This window comes from Schistocerca nitens, chromosome 8 (assembly GCF_023898315.1).
Source record: "Schistocerca nitens isolate TAMUIC-IGC-003100 chromosome 8, iqSchNite1.1, whole genome shotgun sequence".
NCBI classification, from domain to species: Eukaryota; Metazoa; Arthropoda; class Insecta; order Orthoptera; family Acrididae; genus Schistocerca; species Schistocerca nitens.
Window position 1 is genome coordinate 224,235,284 of NC_064621.1, and position 19,287 is coordinate 224,254,570.

Below are 19,287 nucleotides of genomic sequence, written 5' to 3' on the forward strand. Positions count from 1 at the left end.
TCCGCCATGCACCGTTTGGTGGCTTGGGTTATATCTACTAGATGTAGATGCAGATGTAGAAGTGAAGGGGTGCTGAAGTGCAATCTTCCTCTATGAAACAGTTTTGGAAAAAGACATTCAGTAATTTGGCCTTTTCTGTGCCATCCTCCATTTCAATAACATTATGGTCACAGAGTGTCTGGGTGGATGACTTTGATCCATTTACTGATTTAATATAAGAGCAAAGCATCTTAGGATTTTCTGTCAAGTTGTTAGACGAAATTTTGCTTTCAAGTTCGTTAACATATCGCGCATGGCTCTCCTTACACTAATTTTGGCCTCATTTGCTTTTTGTTTTTCCATGACGGTTTTGCCTACATTTAAATTTGCAGTGAAACTCTTTCCGCTTTCATAGCTACTTACTGACATGACTGTTGAACCAGAGCAGATCTTTTCCATATCTCAGAATTTTGCTCAGCATTTACTTGTCTAATGTGCACTGTACAATGCTTTTGAATGTGGTCCATTGATACTCAGTGATGAAGATGAATTTGTCATGTTGACCATTCAGGTAAACTGAAATCTGTTTCTGTTATAACTTACTGAGTCTCTGCCATCTTAACTGACGAAATGTACTGTTTACATTGAATTTATCATACTGTCTACATTGAATTTTTTTTTTCAATTGCTTCTTGTACTAACCTTCTACAATACTTTCTCACATTCTCTCCGACACATTTCTGAATAGTTACATTTAGTTAAGCATATCATATCAGAATGAGATTTTCACTCTGCAGCAGTGTGTGCGCTGATATGAAACTTTCTGGTAGATTAAAACTGTGTGCCGGACCGAGACTCGAACTCGGGACCTTTGCCTTTCGCGGGGCAAGTGCTCTACCATCTGAGCTACCCAAGCACGACTCACGCCCCATTCTTACAGCTTCAATTCTGCAGAAGAGCTTCTGTGATTGTTGAATTTGTGGTATTGCAGTGTTCTGCCTGTTTTTAATCATCCACGTTTCCTGATGTTTGCTTAAGTATATTTGTTTGCATAATCCCTGATTGCTAAGATGCTGAACTTGGTGCTTGATTTAATATGGTATACATCCTTGTTCTTAAATAAATTCTTACTGGCAGATGAGAATTTTCTGTCTAGCTCTTTAACTATTTTACTCTGTAAAGAAGTGGGGTGTGAACACGCAGAAAATTTCTAACAGAGAATTACCACACTATTAGTAATAGGTGACATGCTGTGTGTTTAAGCTGATAAGTAAAACTGCATACTGAATGCTAACTGCAAGGGAGGCTGCTGGAAAGTTGTTAGTAGCAACAGAACAATTAGTAACCTCCTCATAAATACTGCAGTTTACAGTGGGCATCTGCTTAACCCCAATTTCAGTGCATCCAATCAAATCCCTAAATTTAAAGCAAAAAACATTTAGAAGAGCAGAATGAAAAGTAAGAAGAAAGATGATGGTACAGAGTCCAGCAGTGTTGTCCCCTCCCCCTACCCCCCAAGATGATGGTGGTTTATGGATTGGACAAGAAGTAAATAACATCGAAAGTCCATCATAAGGATGCAGTCCATAACAGCAACATCTTATATCACCTCTATCAGATAGGTGTCAGAGACCCCCCCAACTTGTTTGTACAACTCAACAACAAAAGGTGGCAAGATTTGGGTAGGGGTCCCATCAGCCTTATGAAGGCAAACAAGAAGCTGCTTGTTAAAATAAACAATGGTACCAACACACAAGCCACTGAAAATGTGTCAAACCAAAAGACATACACCAAGATGGGAGCCACATGCATTATTATTAATAACTATTGTGTGTTCTTTATGCCTTTACACACTTTTTAATTATTAGATGTAAACTGAGGTGACTAAAGTCACGGGATACCTCCTAACTTCATGTTGGACCTCCTTTTGCCCATTGTAGTGCAACAACTCGATGTAACATGATGGGTTGAACAGCTTGCTGGAAATCCCTGCACAAATATTGAACCATACTGCTCTAGAGCTGACCATAACTGAGAAAGTGTTTCTGGTGCAGTGTTTTGTGCACAAACTGACCGCTCAATTATTTCCTGTAAATGTTCAGTGGGGTTTATGTTGGGTGATGTGGGTGGCCACACTATTTGTTCAAATTGTCCAGAATGTTCTTCAAACCAGCTGCCAACTATTGCGGACCAGTGACATAATGCATTATCACTTACAGAAAACCTATTGTCATTTGAGAATGTGTACAGTTACAAATGGTCTCCAAGTAGCCATGCATAACCACTTCGAGTCAATGATCGGTGCAGTTGGATCAGAAGACCTAGTCAATCGTGTGTAAACAAACCCCACACCATTATGGAGGCATCAGCAGTTTGAACAGTGCCTTGTTGACAACTTGGGTTCATGGCTTCGTGCAGTCTGCGCCACACTCGAACCATACCATCAGCTCTTACCAACTGAAGTTGGCCCTCTTCTGACCAAGCCATGGTTTCCCAGTCATCTAGGGTCCAATCAATATGGTCACAAGCCCAGGAGAGTTGATGCAGGAATGTTGTGCTGACAGCAAAGACACCTGCATTGGCCACCTGCTACCATAGCCTATTAAAGCCAAATTTCGCCACACTGTCCTCACGGACATGTCATACACCCCAAATTGACTTCTGTGGTTATTTCACACAGAGCTGCTTGTCAGTTAGCACTGACAACTCTATGTAAATGCCACTGCTTTCGGTCGTTAAGTGGGGGCCATCAGCACCTATGTTGCCCGTAGTCAGAGGTAATGTCTAAAATTTGGTATTTTTGGCACATTCTTGACATTGTGCATCACAGAATAATAAATTCCTTAATGATTTCCGAAGTAGAATGTCCCAAGCTTATAGTTCCAACTACCATTCCGTGTTTGAAGTCTGTTAACTTCTGCAGTGTGGCCATAATCACATCAGAAATGCCTTTTCACATAAATCACCCGAGTACAAATGATAGCTCTGCCAGAATGCACTGTCCTATTATACCCTGTGTACATGATACTACCAACATCTGTATACATGCATATCACTATACCACAATTTTTGTCACGTCAGTATATATCCTGCTTTATAAGGTACTGGTCCCAGGGCAGTGTCATCAAACACTAATAACAATAATAATAAAAAAGTAGTAACTTAAACAGTGTGAAGTGTAAATGCTTTCTATTTTTAAAGTACCTTTCATCATCCTCTATTTCTGAACTTATGTACTAGTTCAACCATTGTCACAATAAGAACACATGAATGAAATAGCACAATATGTATACCCGAGCGGCAACAGAAATAATTTGTAGTTATGACAGTTCTGTTGAAATATCAGATTGTGGACCATCACAATAATCTCAATGTCACAACTGTGTAACACCCCTCCACAACAAAAACCTGAAGGTAATCCATTTGTCTTTAAGGAATTTACGCTGAAACATCGGTGAGTAAAGAGCAATATTATATGTTACTACTATAATGTGAGAGTTATGCTAGTTAATTTGTAACAAAGTAAAAACAGATTATTTCACACAAGTGATCAGAAAGAGTAATACTTGTGTGTGTATGTGTGTGTGTGTGTGGGGGGGGGGGGGGGACACAGGTCACATTTGAAGAACATATACAGTTTAAATTGGCAAATGATGATACATTTTAGTTAGTCAGTACCAACACTCTCAAATCTCAGTTGTTGAGATAAATCACAGTTGTAAATAAACAATGGAAACTCCATGTTTCTATTGTACTCTTAAAGATTTTTCAGTAACACAAAACATTATTAACATTCTACATCTTTATTCTTCATGTCTGCATATTTCTCACAAGGGAACCTCCCCATCGCACCCCCCTCAGGTTTAGTTATAAGTTGGCACAGTGGATAGGCCTTGAAAAACTGAACACAGATCAATTGAGAAAACAGGAAGAAGTTGTGTGGAACTGTGAAAAAATAAGCAAAATATACAAACTGAGTAGTTCATGGGAAGATAAGCAACATCAAGGACACTTAAAACGCAGGAGCGCCGTGGTCTCGTGGTAACGTGAGCAGCTGCGGAGCGAAAGGTCCTTGGTTCACATCTTCCATCGAGTGAAAAGTTTAATTTTTTATTTTCAGTTTACGTGACAAACTCTTATGTTTTCATCACTTTTTTGGGAGTGATTATCACATTCACAAGAAAACCTAAATCGGGCAAGGTAGAAGAATCTTTTTACCCATTCGCCAAGTGTACAAGTTAGGTGGGTCGACAACATATTCCTGTCATGTGACGCACATGCCGTCACCAGTGTCGTATAGAATATATCATGTGTTTTCCTGTGGAGGAATCGGTTGACCTATGACCTTGCGATCAAATGTTTTCGGTTCCCATTGGAGAGGCACGTCCTTTCGTCTACTAATCGCACGGTTTTGCGATGCGGTCGCAAAACACAGACACTAAACTTATTACAGTGAACAGAGACGTCAATGAACGAACGGACAGATAATAACTATGCAAAAATAAAGAAAGTAAAATTTTCACTCGAGGGAAGACTTGAACCATGGACCTCTCCTTCTGCATCTGCTCACGCTACCACGGGACCACGGCGCTCATGAACTAACGGTCTCCATAATATTGCCTATGTCGCCCATGGACTACTCAGTTCGTATATTTTGCTTATTTTTTCACAGTTCCACACAACTTCTTCCTGTTTTCTCAATTGATCTGTGTTCAGTTTATCAAGGCCTATCCACTGTGCCAACTTATAACTAAATCTGAGGGGGGTGCGATGGGGAGGTTCCCTTGTCAGCATAGTCACTCTAGTGATGAACACATTTCTCCCAACAAGAGACCACTTTGTTGACAGTTCTGTGAAGAATGTTTAACTTTGTTGACTTAGTCACAATCTCATCTCTGCTGGCACCACTCCATCAAACTATCAAAGTGAAGTCCTCAAAGGTATTCTTTACATTTTCAAAACCGATGAAAACTAGATGGGGCCAAGCCGGAACAGTATAGAGGATGATCAGTGACAGTGCACCCAAGGCATCAGATTGTTGCAGATGTTGCAATGTTCATGTGTGATATGGAACTGTCATGCTGAAGGAGAGAGTGCTCTATGTGTTGATGAAATCCTCAAATTCGCAAATTGATTACAGCATGCTGCTTCTCATGCACCGACATAGTTGAGGTTGTACACCATCATGTTGCAAACTGAAATTTGGAGCCCTCTAGCAGCAGGGGCTACAAATATATAGACATGAAGAATAAAGACGTGGAATGTTAATAGCATTTGTTTGATTTAAACACTTTTAAAGTTTTCACATATAAATTTTGGTGATATTACTTTTCAGCATGCACCTTTTTTAAATTCCTTGCCCTGGAGAATGAGAGCTGGGAGCCTATCATTCATCACTAACTGCCATTTCACCACTCAGCAACTTGCCTGGTGGAGAGTGTCAGACACTCGTCACAAATACTGTTCATATTCCCAGCCACAAAATTCAATTATTGTAATGATCAAACCATAATTTTACTGAAGTGTAAACCCACCTGTAACCTTTGAGAAGAACCAAATGACGTGGATCTTTAGCATAGTTCTTGGTTTGAGATGCAGGAAGATCACCTCCAGCTTTCTCATACAGTTTGAAAAGTGCGGGTATTTTTCTTGGAGATAATACTGATAAATGAATTCCTCTCTGAAAAAAGAAGAAAAACTTGAATGTAACCATGTTGTTGTGTGGGTAAAGCACAACAATTTAAAATTTTAATTTATAAAAGAGCTGATTTTCATCTTAAATATGTGTTTAAGAGAAGAAAGATAACAAACATTTTCTGAAGCAATTGACAAAATTTTAGTTTTAGTTGTCACTGGTATATGTACAGAAATACATGTTTCATACACATCTGTCAACCCATCACTTATACCCACAGTTAGCATAGCTCAAGCAGAGCACATGCATAGGGGTCCAGAGAAATGTGAACTCCATAAAAAAAACTCTCATGGTAGATTTCATTTCTCATAGTTCCCCATCCCCTCCCCAGAATGCTTCACAAGCCATTCCCAAATTCCTGCTGTAGCAGGAAGGACGGAAGGAAGGATGGAAGATTAACGGTTAACATTCCAACAATAGCAAGGCTTTTAAAGGCGGAATACATGCTTGGATCAGGGAAGGAAATCATCTGTGACCTTTTGAATAAACCGTTCTGATATTTGCCTTAAGTGATTTAAGGAAATAACAGAAAACCTAAATCTAGCTGTCCTAATGAGGAATTTCACTGCTGTCCTCCTCAATAAGAGTCCACTGGTTTACCACTGCACCACCTAGCTTGCTCATAAGAAGTAATCAAGAAGGGTATACATCTTCATGTTTTCATGGCGTAAAGAGTGTTCCATAAAATTTCGGGTATGCAGCAGCATAAATTCAGCTTCTTCTTCTAATATTTTGGCTGAGATGGCTGGATGGCTGGACAGTATTCAGCTGAAATATTAGAAGAAGAAGCTAAATTTATGCGGCTGCACACCTGAAATTTTATGGAAGAAGGGTATAGTTTGTCATCTAACATGGCAATCAATTTATGTATCAGGACTAAAATTTTCTGAAGTTGTGCTCCAAAATAAGTGTGCTAATCTTATCATTGTCACCCAATTACTCAGAAAAGCTTTTCAATGCCGTTCCAATTCGTGCAATATCTCTATCAGACTCTATACTCCTTTTCAAACAATTTATTTGGCCTATGATTCACAACTTCCCCCCCATGAATTACTTTGGGTTCTCCTCTTGCTACACACTTTACCATTACCCATTACCATTGATTAGACACATTCTATCGTAGGGTGATCTATCATCTGTAAGACATACCACGTCACATTCCACCTGAAGGGCAACCATTGTTCAGCTGTTTATCCTAACATGTTGTGAAATGTGCACTAACACATCAACGAAGATGATATGACACAGTCAGCCTATTCTGAAAATACATAACAGCTGCAAGTGATCTGGAGCCTATCTCCAACAGCCATAGCTGAGAACATTCTAAGTGGAAACTTACTCTACAGCATCCTATTACCACTCTGGACTAAAGACTTACAGTATAAACTCCTCTGCCATCCATTACTGTTGCTGCAAATTTTTTTACTTCATTTTTGGTCTGTTTCAAGGTTTCTGTTTTCAGTCTATAGACCAAAACACACACACACACACACACACACACACACACACACACACACACACACGACCACAGGCTCTGGCTGCTCATATTTTTGCTGACTACTGTCTCTGGTAGTTTTAACTTATCAAGTTTCCAAATATCATCTTTTTCTAGTATTACATGTGTTCACACAGTCTTGTCCCCGTGTGTTTCCCTTGACACAATATCCTGGTTATCTAGTTACGTGTATTTTCCCACACACTTCAATCTCTACTGTTCAGTAAATGAACCTTTAGGTCCAAAAGCTAGTGTTTACATCTCTAAATTACAGTTTCAGTTTGGAGTTAATCATTTTAAGAGACAGAACTCAGTTATAATATAAATTTGTCTCATCTGGTGTAAATGCCAAAGTCAAATCATACATAACAGTTACCTTGCTGAGAACAGAAGCAAGCTGCTCAACATTATGTCCAACAAAAGCAGGTGACTCTGTAACTGCCATTAAATATGGAGGTGAATTACATAGTAGTATGCAATGTTTCTGAAGCAAAGGAAGCACACTCGCTTCTCTGCATTGCTGCATGTCTTCAAAACACTGGAGTGCCGATGCCAGGCCTTCAGCCACATTTCCATTTGATTCACCCCTGCCTCCGACAGATCTGTAATTAGCATTAGAACATATGTATGACTATTCAGATGCCAAGTCTTGGAACATATCACGAAGTACACAAAAATGCAAAGTACACAAGTAAAACAAGGAGGCTACTGCTAGTTGAAACAGATGTTGGAAGTCTACTAACCAACTAGTATGGTAAGAGAAACTATAGAAGAGCTGACATATACTAAAAATGAGAGCACAGGCATTGTATCCTAACATATTAGAAATTTAAAAATCATGTCTATCAGTTGCATGAGAAAAATACATATCAACAAACAGTAAAACATACAGGGAAGATGCAGAGATGGAGGAGAAGTAAAAATTGCTCCAATCCTGTATTAGGAAAGATAAAAGCTGTACGTATGGACTAGTGTTCCTCCCTCCACCAGAGAAAAATTTACCTTCATTGTTGGCCTAAAGTCTGGATGTACAATTCAGTGGATTGACAATAATATACTTTGTATGATTAATCCATAAAATTGTGGAACTTCAGTGGTAATCAAATTTTGTATGCTGTTAATATTTGGACTGTCGACTGCCCAGGTAGAAATACTGGCACTGAAGTGTTCCCACCCACTTTATACACCAGTAAAGCAAGCCAACTGCCTATGAGTATACCGGTATTCCAAATCATAGTGGAAAAATACCACATGGATGACAGAGATATATGCTACCAAAAACCCTCAGTGAAGGATGTCTTTGCTGAGATTATATGGGCTTCCTTGGATCTACAAGAATAATGTACCCCTATGGCCCACAGCAGCAAGTAAGAGCGGATCTCCTATATATTATGTGGCCAAGCATTTAGCATTGTTCTTGAGACCTGTTGTTGAGAAATGTCTCTGCCACATCTGGAATTCAGTACATTTTATCAGAAGCTCAGAATTGCCTTTTCTTTTAATGATGTGTCATTACGAAGAATGTGTCATTATTTACTACTGTTCCACTCACAGAATTGTTATCCTTGATTACAAAACATTTTAATGGATAGATTGTAACCTTGTTTGACTCTTCAAGCTTTTCCGGTGGATATGTTGTAAATAGTCTTCATGGGTTTGCCACCGGATCATGTTGTGCAAATTCCACAATATCTCCTCGGAGCAACTGTCCGACATCTTCAGGTGGTTCAACCTTGCTGGTGGCTACATATGACTGAGGTCAGTCGTACCTTGCCACCAGCAAGTTTGAACCACCTGAAGATGTCAGACAGCTGCTCCGAGGAAATATTGTGGAATTTACATAATGTGATCCAGCGGCAAACCCGTGAAGACTATTTACAGATTGTAGCCTTGTTTCAGCATTTTCTCTCCACAAATTACTATTTATTTCATAACAAATTTTATAAACAAATTTTTCACTGCTGATTCTGAGGATACTTAATGGGTATTTTGTATGCTAAAGGGAGATGAAAATCTATAGTCAGGGACATTGGAACAGGATTGTAGGAGAAGAAATAGAAGACATTTTACTTGAGAACATGGCCTTGGCAGTAGAAAAAAGAAGGGGGAAATATTAATTGAGTTCTGAAATAAATTTTACATGGTAATAGCAAATACTCTGTTCAAGACTCACAAGAGGAGGATATATAATTTGAAAAGACAGGGAGATTCAGGAAGGCTCCAGCTGGATTACATCAAGGTCAGACAGAGATTCTAAAATCAGGTATCGAATTGTAAGGTGTACCCTGCAGCAGATATTGACTCAGAGCACAATTTAGTAATGAAGAGTAGTCTGAAGTTCAAGAGAATCATCTGAAAGAAGCAATGTGGAAGGGTGTGGGATACTGAAGTACTGAGGAATGACAGACACATTGGAAGTTCATTAAAAGGACATGGTTACTGTGATAAGAAACAACAGAATAGGCAGCTCAGTCGAAGAGGACTGGATGTATCTAACAAGGAAAATCACAGATGTTGGACAAACATACATGTGTACAAGGAAGGTAACTCTGAAGAAACCTTGGGTAACAGATGAAGTACTTCAAGTGATTAACAAAAGAGGGAAGTAAAAAAATATTCAGGGAAAGACAGGAACACAGCAACATAAATCTCTTCATAATGAAATAAATAGCGAATTCTGGATGGCCAAAGTGAAATGGCTGTAAAAAAGGTATGAAGCAGTCGAAAAAGAAATGATCATCAGGAAGATTCATTCAGAATACAGGAAAGTCAAAACAATGTTTGGTGAAATTAATAGCATTGGTGATAATGTTAAGAATGTGATGAGAATTCAAATGTTAAACACAGAAAAGAACAGAATGAAGCAATGAAGAAAATAAAAGAGAAGTTCAAAAGTACAATTAAAAATCAGGGTGAAAGGACATCAGAGATAAGATTTGCTGATGACATTGCTATCCTCGGTGAATGCGAAGAAGAATTACAGGATCTGTTGGGTGGAATGGACAGTCTAATGAGTACAGAATACGGATGGAGAGCAAATCATGAAAAGAATGAACGTAATGAGATATAGCAGAAATGAGAATAGTGAGAAACTTATCAAAACTGAGTATCATGAAGTAGACAAAGTTAAGGAACACTGCTACCTTGGAAACAAAATTACACATGATGAATAAAGTAAGGAGCACAAAAAAAGCAGACTAGTGCAGGCAAAGAGGGAATTCCTGGCCAAGTCCACTGGTATCAAACATAAGCCTTAATCTGAGGAAAAAGTTTCTTAACATGTATCTTTGGAGCACAGCATTGTATGGTAATGAATCGTGGACAGTGGGAAAACCAAAACAGAAGAAAACTGAAGTGTTTGAGACATGGTGCTACAGACAAATGTTGAAAATCCAGTGGACTGATAAGATAAGGAATGAGGAGGTTCTCCACAGAATCGATGAAGGATGAAATACATGAAAAACACTAACAAGAAGAAGGGACAGGATGACACGACATGTGTTATGGTTCAGGGAATAATCTCCCTGGTATAGAAGGAACTGTAGAGGGTAAAAACTGTAATGGAAGACGGAGATTTGAATACCTCCAGTAAATAATTGAAAATGCAGGGTGAAAGTGCTACTCCGAGCTGAAGAGGGAAGCACAGGAGAGGAATTCGTGACGGGCTGCATCAAATCAGTCTGAATACCGATGACTCAAAAACATAAAATAAAAATGATTTGCTATGTACTCACATACACTTGACTACTACCAGAGTATAAGGTGGATGGCAGAACCTTACTGTCAGCCTTCGTGGCTGTCTTCAGGGATGACTGAACACTTTACAGCACAAATATCAGCTGTAGACAAAGTCTGGTTATGGCTGAATTCCTGTAATTTTGTGGATCAAGTAATATGCTGTAACAACATGAAGATTCACAATTGGTTGTACGGCATGAAGTTTTCCCTGCTTAAGACCCATTTTCTTTCCTTATGATACTACTCTGTATGGAAGGTAGTGCAAGATGACAAAGTGATCATTGGAGTGCAACTCACTGAGCACTTTCAATGGAGTAATATCTAAGGGATCAAGGGAGCACAGAGAGATACTGATAGCACATAATGATTCATTGAGCCGCTGGCCTTCATTATACATTCACAAGACTCTCAAGATCAACCAATAAGGCAAATGACAACTAAACTCTACAGCACATCTGAAGCCTCAAATGGCTCCACAGGGAAGGAATAAATGAAAGTGTGTATAATGAGACCAACAGAAGTCTCCCAATTCACAGCAACATTAGGTCACAGACAGAGGAAACACACTGACATTCTAACAAAGCTGTATTATAATACTGCTTACCAGTCACTTTGAGCAGGTATAGATAAAGGATGCTACATGGTGCCCAAAAAAAAAAAAAAAAAAAAAAAAAAAAAAAAAAAAAAAAAAAAAAAAAAAAAAAGAGGCATTCCTCTATGAAGACATAAAAGCACCACTAATGCCAGTACATTTGACAGATAGCACAATGTGGTGTTTGTCTGGATGCTGGTGTACATAGACACAAGAAGATAGTGTGTTGGAAATTTACTACGAGCAGATAACATTTGTGCCTCTGGTATTAGCAAAACTTACCCACCATGAAGTAATCCACCGCTGTCAGAAGGTCAGCAGGTACACTGAAGGTTATTGCGACTGATTTTTCCTGTGCGAGTGACTTTTGCAAGATGCTGCATGGCAGGAGGGATTTAATACAGCAGTAATTCAAAGGTTGCAAATTGTTCTACATTACTAATACAGCTATGTAACATGCAAAGGCACCGCATGCGGAAAAAACAGAAAAGTGCTAGTAGACCCACACTCTGAGGATTCCACACAAACTTAATTACAGTATGTATACACATAGTTCACCTATGGGTTTTGCCAAGTGAGTTTGCGAGTATCAAAATATGTGACATAAATGGCCATACTTTTGATTGCATTGACTTATAAGTTCAATTTTTTTACACCGACAGTGAAACATAAATCTTAGTATTTGACATTAATTTCAATTTGATACCACTACCCATTCCTAACAAAAATGGATGTTAACAGAAGGACATAGAGTCAGACAGCAAAGTGATTGTATAAGGAGTCTGTTTTTACAGATTGAGATAGGAAACCCTTAAAATGTGATGAGAAAGCATGTTTAAAGGACTACTCTATAGATGGAATAGTAGCTTAGTTAGAAATGATGTAGAGGTACATTTTAAAAATTAATAACTTCAAAATGCCTTAAGTGATCAAAACAAAGTGTCCACTGACAGCACTTGAACAACAATATCGAAAGTAAACAATCAATTTTTGAAAATATAATATAGCTGGATAGATAAAAAGCCTACTCACCAACCAGTGACAGGAGAACACATATATAAAGGTGTTTAAAGCTGCAAGGTTTCAGGGATAGTGGCTCCTTCTTCTGGCAGAAAGGTTGAAGGGGAAGGAGAAGCGTTGAAGGAAAAGGACTGGTGAGGTTTAGGAAATGAGGAGATTCAGAAAAGTCACCCAGAACCACAGGTCGGGGGAGACTTACCAGACAGGATGAGAAGGAAAGAGTCTTTCTTTCTTTCTCATTCCATTCAGTTAGTCTCCTCTGATCCAGGGTTCTGGGTAACTTTTCCGAACGCTCCCTATTTCCTAAACCTCACCAGCCCTTGCCTTCATACCTCTTCCTTCTCCTTCAACACTTCTACCAGAAGAAGAATCCCACCATCTCTGAAGGCTTGAAAATTTAAATACCTTTATATTTTCGTTCTCCTGCAACTGCTTGATGAGTACATTTTTTCGTCAATCCAGTTACATTATAGGCAATGGCCTTGCCGCAGTTGGTACACCGGTTCCCATGAGATCACTGAAGTTAAGCGCTGTCGGGTGTAGCCGGCACTTGGATGGGTGACCATCCAGGCCGACATGCACTGCTGTCATTTTTCGGGGTGCACTCAGCCTCGTGATGCCAATTGAGGAGCTACTCAAACGAATTGTAGTGGCTCCGGTCACAGAAAACCATTATAACGACCAGGAGAGAGGTGTGCTGACCACACGCCCCTCCTATACGCACCCTCAACTGAGGATGAAACGGCGGTCGGATGGTCCCGATGGGCCACTTGTGGCCTGAAGACGGAGTGCAGTTACATTATAATATTGAAATTGAATATAAGAATTTTATAAAAGCAATAAAATATAACTAATCAGCTGGAATATTGATTCTAATGTCTAAAAAAACATTTAAATATAAAATAATTTGGAAGACAATAAGTATAGCAGCAGTATGGGACAATAAATTGTCTGTCAATGGAGAATTAATTTTAGCTTTAAACAGTTCATGCCTTATAAAGCTAATTTTGGCCACTTCAACATGATGAGGCACAAACAACTCATGAATTAAATACCCTAGCAAAAGGTAAAGTTGATGAAATGAGAGTACCATCTGATGTACAATATTTATGGTAGTGAGGTTTTTTTATTTGTCGAAAAGGTAATGCAGCCCCTGAGAGATATTACGCAAGATTTGCCTGTCAAAAGGCATCCAACTGGTATATTTCAACATGCCACAGGTATCAGCAAGTGAGTGCAAGTTATTTCAAACATTTGTCTGTAAATGAATTTTTTTTTTTAAGTTTTGCAATGACATATGAAGGCAATTTAAGTCATAATGACCATGGGCAGTAGGTTGAAGAAGTTTGTCAAGCCAAGTGTTTGAAATTTTTTGTGTGAGAAGTCTATGAACTTGTAAAATTTCTGCATGAATTCGTGCACTTAGAAAAGTTTTCCACAGTCAATTTGGTGGGCTTCAATTCTGAACAGCAGTGTGGTGTTCAGGACTCAGTGCAGTCTTGGTCAAGATCACTGTTAAGCCTGTTGCACTCACAGTACTTAACCAAGTTTTTTATTTATTTCATTTACTTTTCTAAACACTAATTTTTATTTACTAAACAGTAATCTGTGTTCAGAGCATTTTATTTCACTATACAAACCCTGCCTGCAGTTAGACAGTTATCTGGAACTTACCAGCACAGTAATGAAGCAATGTGAGGATGTGTGGCCACCTTTTATATGCAGCCACTTAACTTTAAAAATTGGTCTGACTCTTAACTAAGCTCTTGTGTGCACACTGAGTGTGAATACAGAGAGAAGGTGAGTTCACACACTCTCAGCACTCTCCCCACTGAGACTGTCTTTTTCACTGAGAACATAATCACTCAATCCTCCATATCTGTTCTCAATATATTTATGTCCGGCTGTACTATGGGAATCATTTTAGTGGAGATTTTATTTTCTTTTTCATCCCCTCATCTTCACAATCCTGTGAAAGACTGTGAGGGACTGAATGGTGCCCTCAGACTGACAATGTAATCTATAGATTATTACAACAATGTGATGGTTTTAAGTAGATTACAACTTTACAAAAATGAATGTATCCACTTTCTGAACTGAGCAAAAACATCTTCCCTTACAAATACTATGACTATGGTAGTATACCATGCAAATACAAGGGGGCAGTCAATAATAATGCAAAACTTATTTTTCCGGAAGCAGGTTGGTTTTATTCAGTATTCCAGCTCACCATATTATTCCCCACTCTTTTGGCTGCAAAACCTATTATTCTATATAATCTGCATTTAATTTGATGGCCTTATGCCACCTTACTGAGAGGGGCTGTACACCTGCGTGGTGTTACTCTACTGGTTGACATCAGAGCAAATGTCTTGCTGCATCAATAACCTCCCCATCATCCTGTACTGCTAGCCACAGAGTGCATCCTTCATAGAGCCAAACAGACGGAAGTCAGAAGGTGAGAGATCCGGACTGTAGGGTGGATGAGGAAGAACAGTCCAATGAAGTTTTCTGATATCCTCTTGGGTGCGCAGACTTGTGTAAGGCCCTACATTGTCTTGGAGAAGGAAGAGTTTGTTTACATTTTTGTGGCGATGAACACACTGAAGTCCTTTCTTCAATTTCACAGCCATGTGCGGCCAACCAGCATATGGGAGATCAGACTGGTTTGTGGAACTTTTTTTGCGATGATGACATACACCTCGCCCAATGACTCGTCAAGCTTTTGTTCACTGCCAGGTCTCCGTAGACATTCTGCAAGTGCCTATGAATATCTGCAATGCTCTGGTTTTCTGCCAAATTAAACTCAATTACATCTCTCTGCTTGGAACACACCTCCCTTACAGATGTCGTTTTGAAGGCTACACATAGTGCTGCTACTGATTGTAACTTCATGAAATTACAGGGACTGAAGCAAGAATATTCCGTGTTGTCCCCAACAAATAGCATATTTTTTCAACTGAAATTGGTCAGAAATAAAAATGGTTGCATTACTTATTGATTGGCCCTTGTATAATAACAGTTTTTGATGATGTCCAATAATGTCAATGTCTGGGAGGGTGTGAGGGCTGTCCCTTCCATATGATCAGCAGGGTGGAACTGATACCCATAAATCCCAACACTGCTGAAATCTATATCTTGTGTCACATTAACAATTATGATGGACAAGTGAGCTATAAACAAATAATAGGTAACATTCTAAAATTATTTATAATTAAAAATTAAAAAATGTGAATGATTAGTTCCACGCCACCATGCACATTCAAGCATATTACCTCATAGTTAAATAAAATTAAGATGGTCTTCAAATAAAATAGTCCTTCATGAAAGGAATATTAGCTCTATAAAAGGACTAAAACTTTTGCCTTGTGTGTGTGGCTATCCGACCGGTACTTAAACAAAAGAAAAGACATAACTGATTGTGGGTGGTGGGGGCAGGGATGGGAGGGGGGGGGGGGGGAGGGTCACCTGATGTTACTGAATTCTTATCACAAGCCTGGTTGTCTACTGCATAAGCAGTCTTGTAAATCCAAATTCCAATGTGGTCTAGTACTAAACTGAATGACTCCTCTTTATCCTATTTCTGTAGGGAAAACAGAGTATTCTGAACAAAATTATTTGCTTGGTACTTCTCTGCATGATTTTCAGGGCACTGTGAGTTGTATCGGGTGAGGAAAGTCTTCATACGGGTACATATCATCTGCTTGAGAGTCATCAAGACTGCATCCGACTCAACATCGAATTCTGCTGGTAGGCAAATTCTTATGACATTGTCTAAGGAAACAATGGAACAGACAACAAAGTCATCTTGCTTAGAGTAAGCTGTGTAAACAATTTTGTCATTACAGTGCTTGTTTAAAATGCAAAGGAATGCATACAGATACAAAAAATCTGCAGTATTCAACTTTGCGTACATATATATATCTAAAAAAAAAGATGATGTGACTTACCAAATGAAAGTGCTGGCAGGTCGACAGACACACAAACACACACAAACATACACACAAAATTCAGGACATATATATATATATATATATATATATATATATATATATATATATATATAAAACAAAGATGATGTGACTTACCATACGAAAGCGCTGGCAGGTCGATAGACACACAAACAAACACAATCATACACACAAAATTCAAGCTTTCGCAACAAACGGTTGCTTCATCAGGAAAGAGGGAAGCAGAGGGAACGACGAAAGGATGTGTGTTTTAAGGGAGAGGGTAAAGAGTCATTCCAATCCTGAGAGCGGAAAGACTTACCTTGGGGGAAAAAAGGACGGGTATACACTCGCACACACACACATATCCATCCACACATATACAGACACAAGCAGACATATTCAAAGACAAAGAGTTTGGGCAGAGATGTCAGTCGAGGTGGAAGTGCAGAGGCAAAGATGTTGTTGAATGACAGGTGAGGTATGAGTGGCGGCAACTTGACATTAGCTGAGATTGAGGCCTGGTGGGTAATGGGAAGAGAGGATATATCGAAAAGCATAGGTGAACTAGAAAGCAACTGGAGATCTGGTGTGAAAAAAGGCGAAACAGTGTTGGTTAGAGCTGGGCTATGTTGATCCTGTGGTGAACTTGGGTTGGTAGACAACGATGTGTATAAAGGTTAGGTGGTTGTGTTGCCGCCAAAACATGTTAAAGGGTGGAGAAATTCGGGAAAATTTCGAAAAAACTACATGTAAATGTATCCCCATATTTTTTTATTTTCATTTTCATTTCAGCTTCATGTTACACTTTCCACCTTCTAATACCATGTCACCCTCACAACACCCCCACAACGACCCCATTAAGTTTTATTTACATTCCCTCCGCAAACATGCCTTCGCCCTAGCCAGATTACACTCCCATATTTTATTTACTCAGGCTTGTCTGACATTTGGCATTACCCCCAAAGGCCTCACACTTGAAGTTCCCATCTCTCGCTGTAATCCTTCTTTCCATCAGTCTCTATACCAGTTCCAAACTGCACAATCCATAGCCCTCACCCGCCTAATCCTTCACCTACACATCGACTCAGCCAATGAACACACCCGTCAACTCCTATCCCTAATCAAAGTCCTCAATCTTTCCTCTCCCACATCCACACCGGCTGTTCAGAGCATCCTCCTACAGGCCAACCGCAAATTAGAACAGCATGCCACCTTCCACCTTAAAAAACTATCCAATCTCCTGGTTTCCCACCTCCGGAAAGGCAACTCACTCACCCTTCACAACCTTTCCAGCAAACCTCAACCTCCTCCCATTGCACACAAACCCAGTCTCTCCCATCTACTCAATCTCCCACTTCCAGCTCCACACCCTCCAAAACCTCAAAATTCCAATCAACACAATCTGGAACCCAACACCCTAATTCAGTAGTTAACCTTTCCTACAAACCTCTCTCCCAATCCGAAACCTCTGTCCTATCCAAAGGCCTCACCTTCAGCCCCACTCCCAGATTCAACCAAACAGCCCTCGTCAAAGATTTACTGTCCTACACTCGTACTCTCTGCTGGAAATATCACTTTGCCACGAAGAAAAATGATCCTAATCCTACTCCTAATGATCCAGCTCCCCAAGACACTATCCAAATTGAACCCTGCCTGGAACAGTTCCGTCCTCCGTCACAGCAGGACCCACCTCCACTTCCTCAAAATCACCCCCTCCAAACCTTCCAGGAATTTCTGACTTCCAGCCTTGCCTCTCAATCCTTCTTAAAAAACCTTAATCCTACTCCCAACATCACCACTGCTGAAGCCCAAGCTATCCATGATCTGTAGGCTGACCGTTCCATCGTCATTCTTCCGGTGGACAAGGGTTCCATGACAGTGGTACTTGATCGTCAGGAGTATGTGGCTGAGGGACTGTGTCAGCTTTCAGACAACACCACATACAAAGTTTGCCAAGGTAATCCATTTCCTGATGTCAAGGTGGAGCTTCAAGGTATCCTCAGAACCTTAGGCCCCCTACAAAACCTTTCACCTGACTCCATCAACCTCCTGACCCCACCGACACCCCGCACCCTACCTTCTACCTTCTTCCTAAAATTCACAAACCCAATCATCCCGGCCGCCCCATTGTAGCTGGTTACCAAGCCCCCACATAACGTATCTCTGCCTACGTAGATCAACACCTTCAACCCATTAATGCAGTCTCCCATCCTTCATCAAAGACACCAACCACTTTCTCGAACGCCTGGAATCCTTACCCAGTCTGTTACCCCCGGAAACCATCCTTGTAACCATTGATGCCACTTCCCTATACACAAATATTCCGCACATCCAGGGCCTCGCTGCGATGGAGCACTTCCTTTCACACCGATCACCTGCCACCCTACCTAAAACCTCTTTCCTCATTACCTGACCCACAACTTCTTCACTTTTGAAGGCCAGACATACCAACAATTAAAAGGAACAGCCATGGGTACCAGGATGGCCCCCTCGTAAGCCAACCTATTCATGGGTCGCTTAGAGGAAGCCTTCTTGGTTACCCAGGCCTGCAAACCCAAAGTTTGGTACAGATTTATTGATGACATCTTCATGATTGGACTCACAGTGAAGAAGAACTCCAGAATTTCCTCTCCAACCTCAACTCCTTTGGTTCCATCAGATTCACCTGGTCCTACTCTAAATCCCATGCCACTTTCCTTGACGTTGACCTCCATCTGTCCAATGGCCAGCTTCACACGTCCGTCCACATCAAACCCACCAACAAGCAACACAAGCCACCCATTCCACATCAAACGGTCCCTTCACTACAGCCTAG

At 40.0% G+C, this 19,287-nt stretch overlaps 1 protein-coding gene across 3 annotated transcripts in view; it reads right to left on the reverse strand.

The window, feature by feature from the left end:
* LOC126199282 (mediator of RNA polymerase II transcription subunit 25) overlaps nucleotides 1–19,287 on the reverse strand; it is a 194,660-nt gene that overhangs the window by 140,689 nt on the left and 34,684 nt on the right. For all 3 annotated transcript variants that reach the window (XM_049936091.1, XM_049936093.1, XM_049936090.1), the window contains exons 5-6: nucleotides 7,546–7,771; nucleotides 5,514–5,659 (exon numbers count right to left, since the gene is read on the reverse strand). In XM_049936091.1, coding sequence (XP_049792048.1) covers nucleotides 5,514–5,659; nucleotides 7,546–7,771 — 372 coding nt within the window. The remainder of the gene's footprint in view (nucleotides 1–5,513; nucleotides 5,660–7,545; nucleotides 7,772–19,287) is intronic.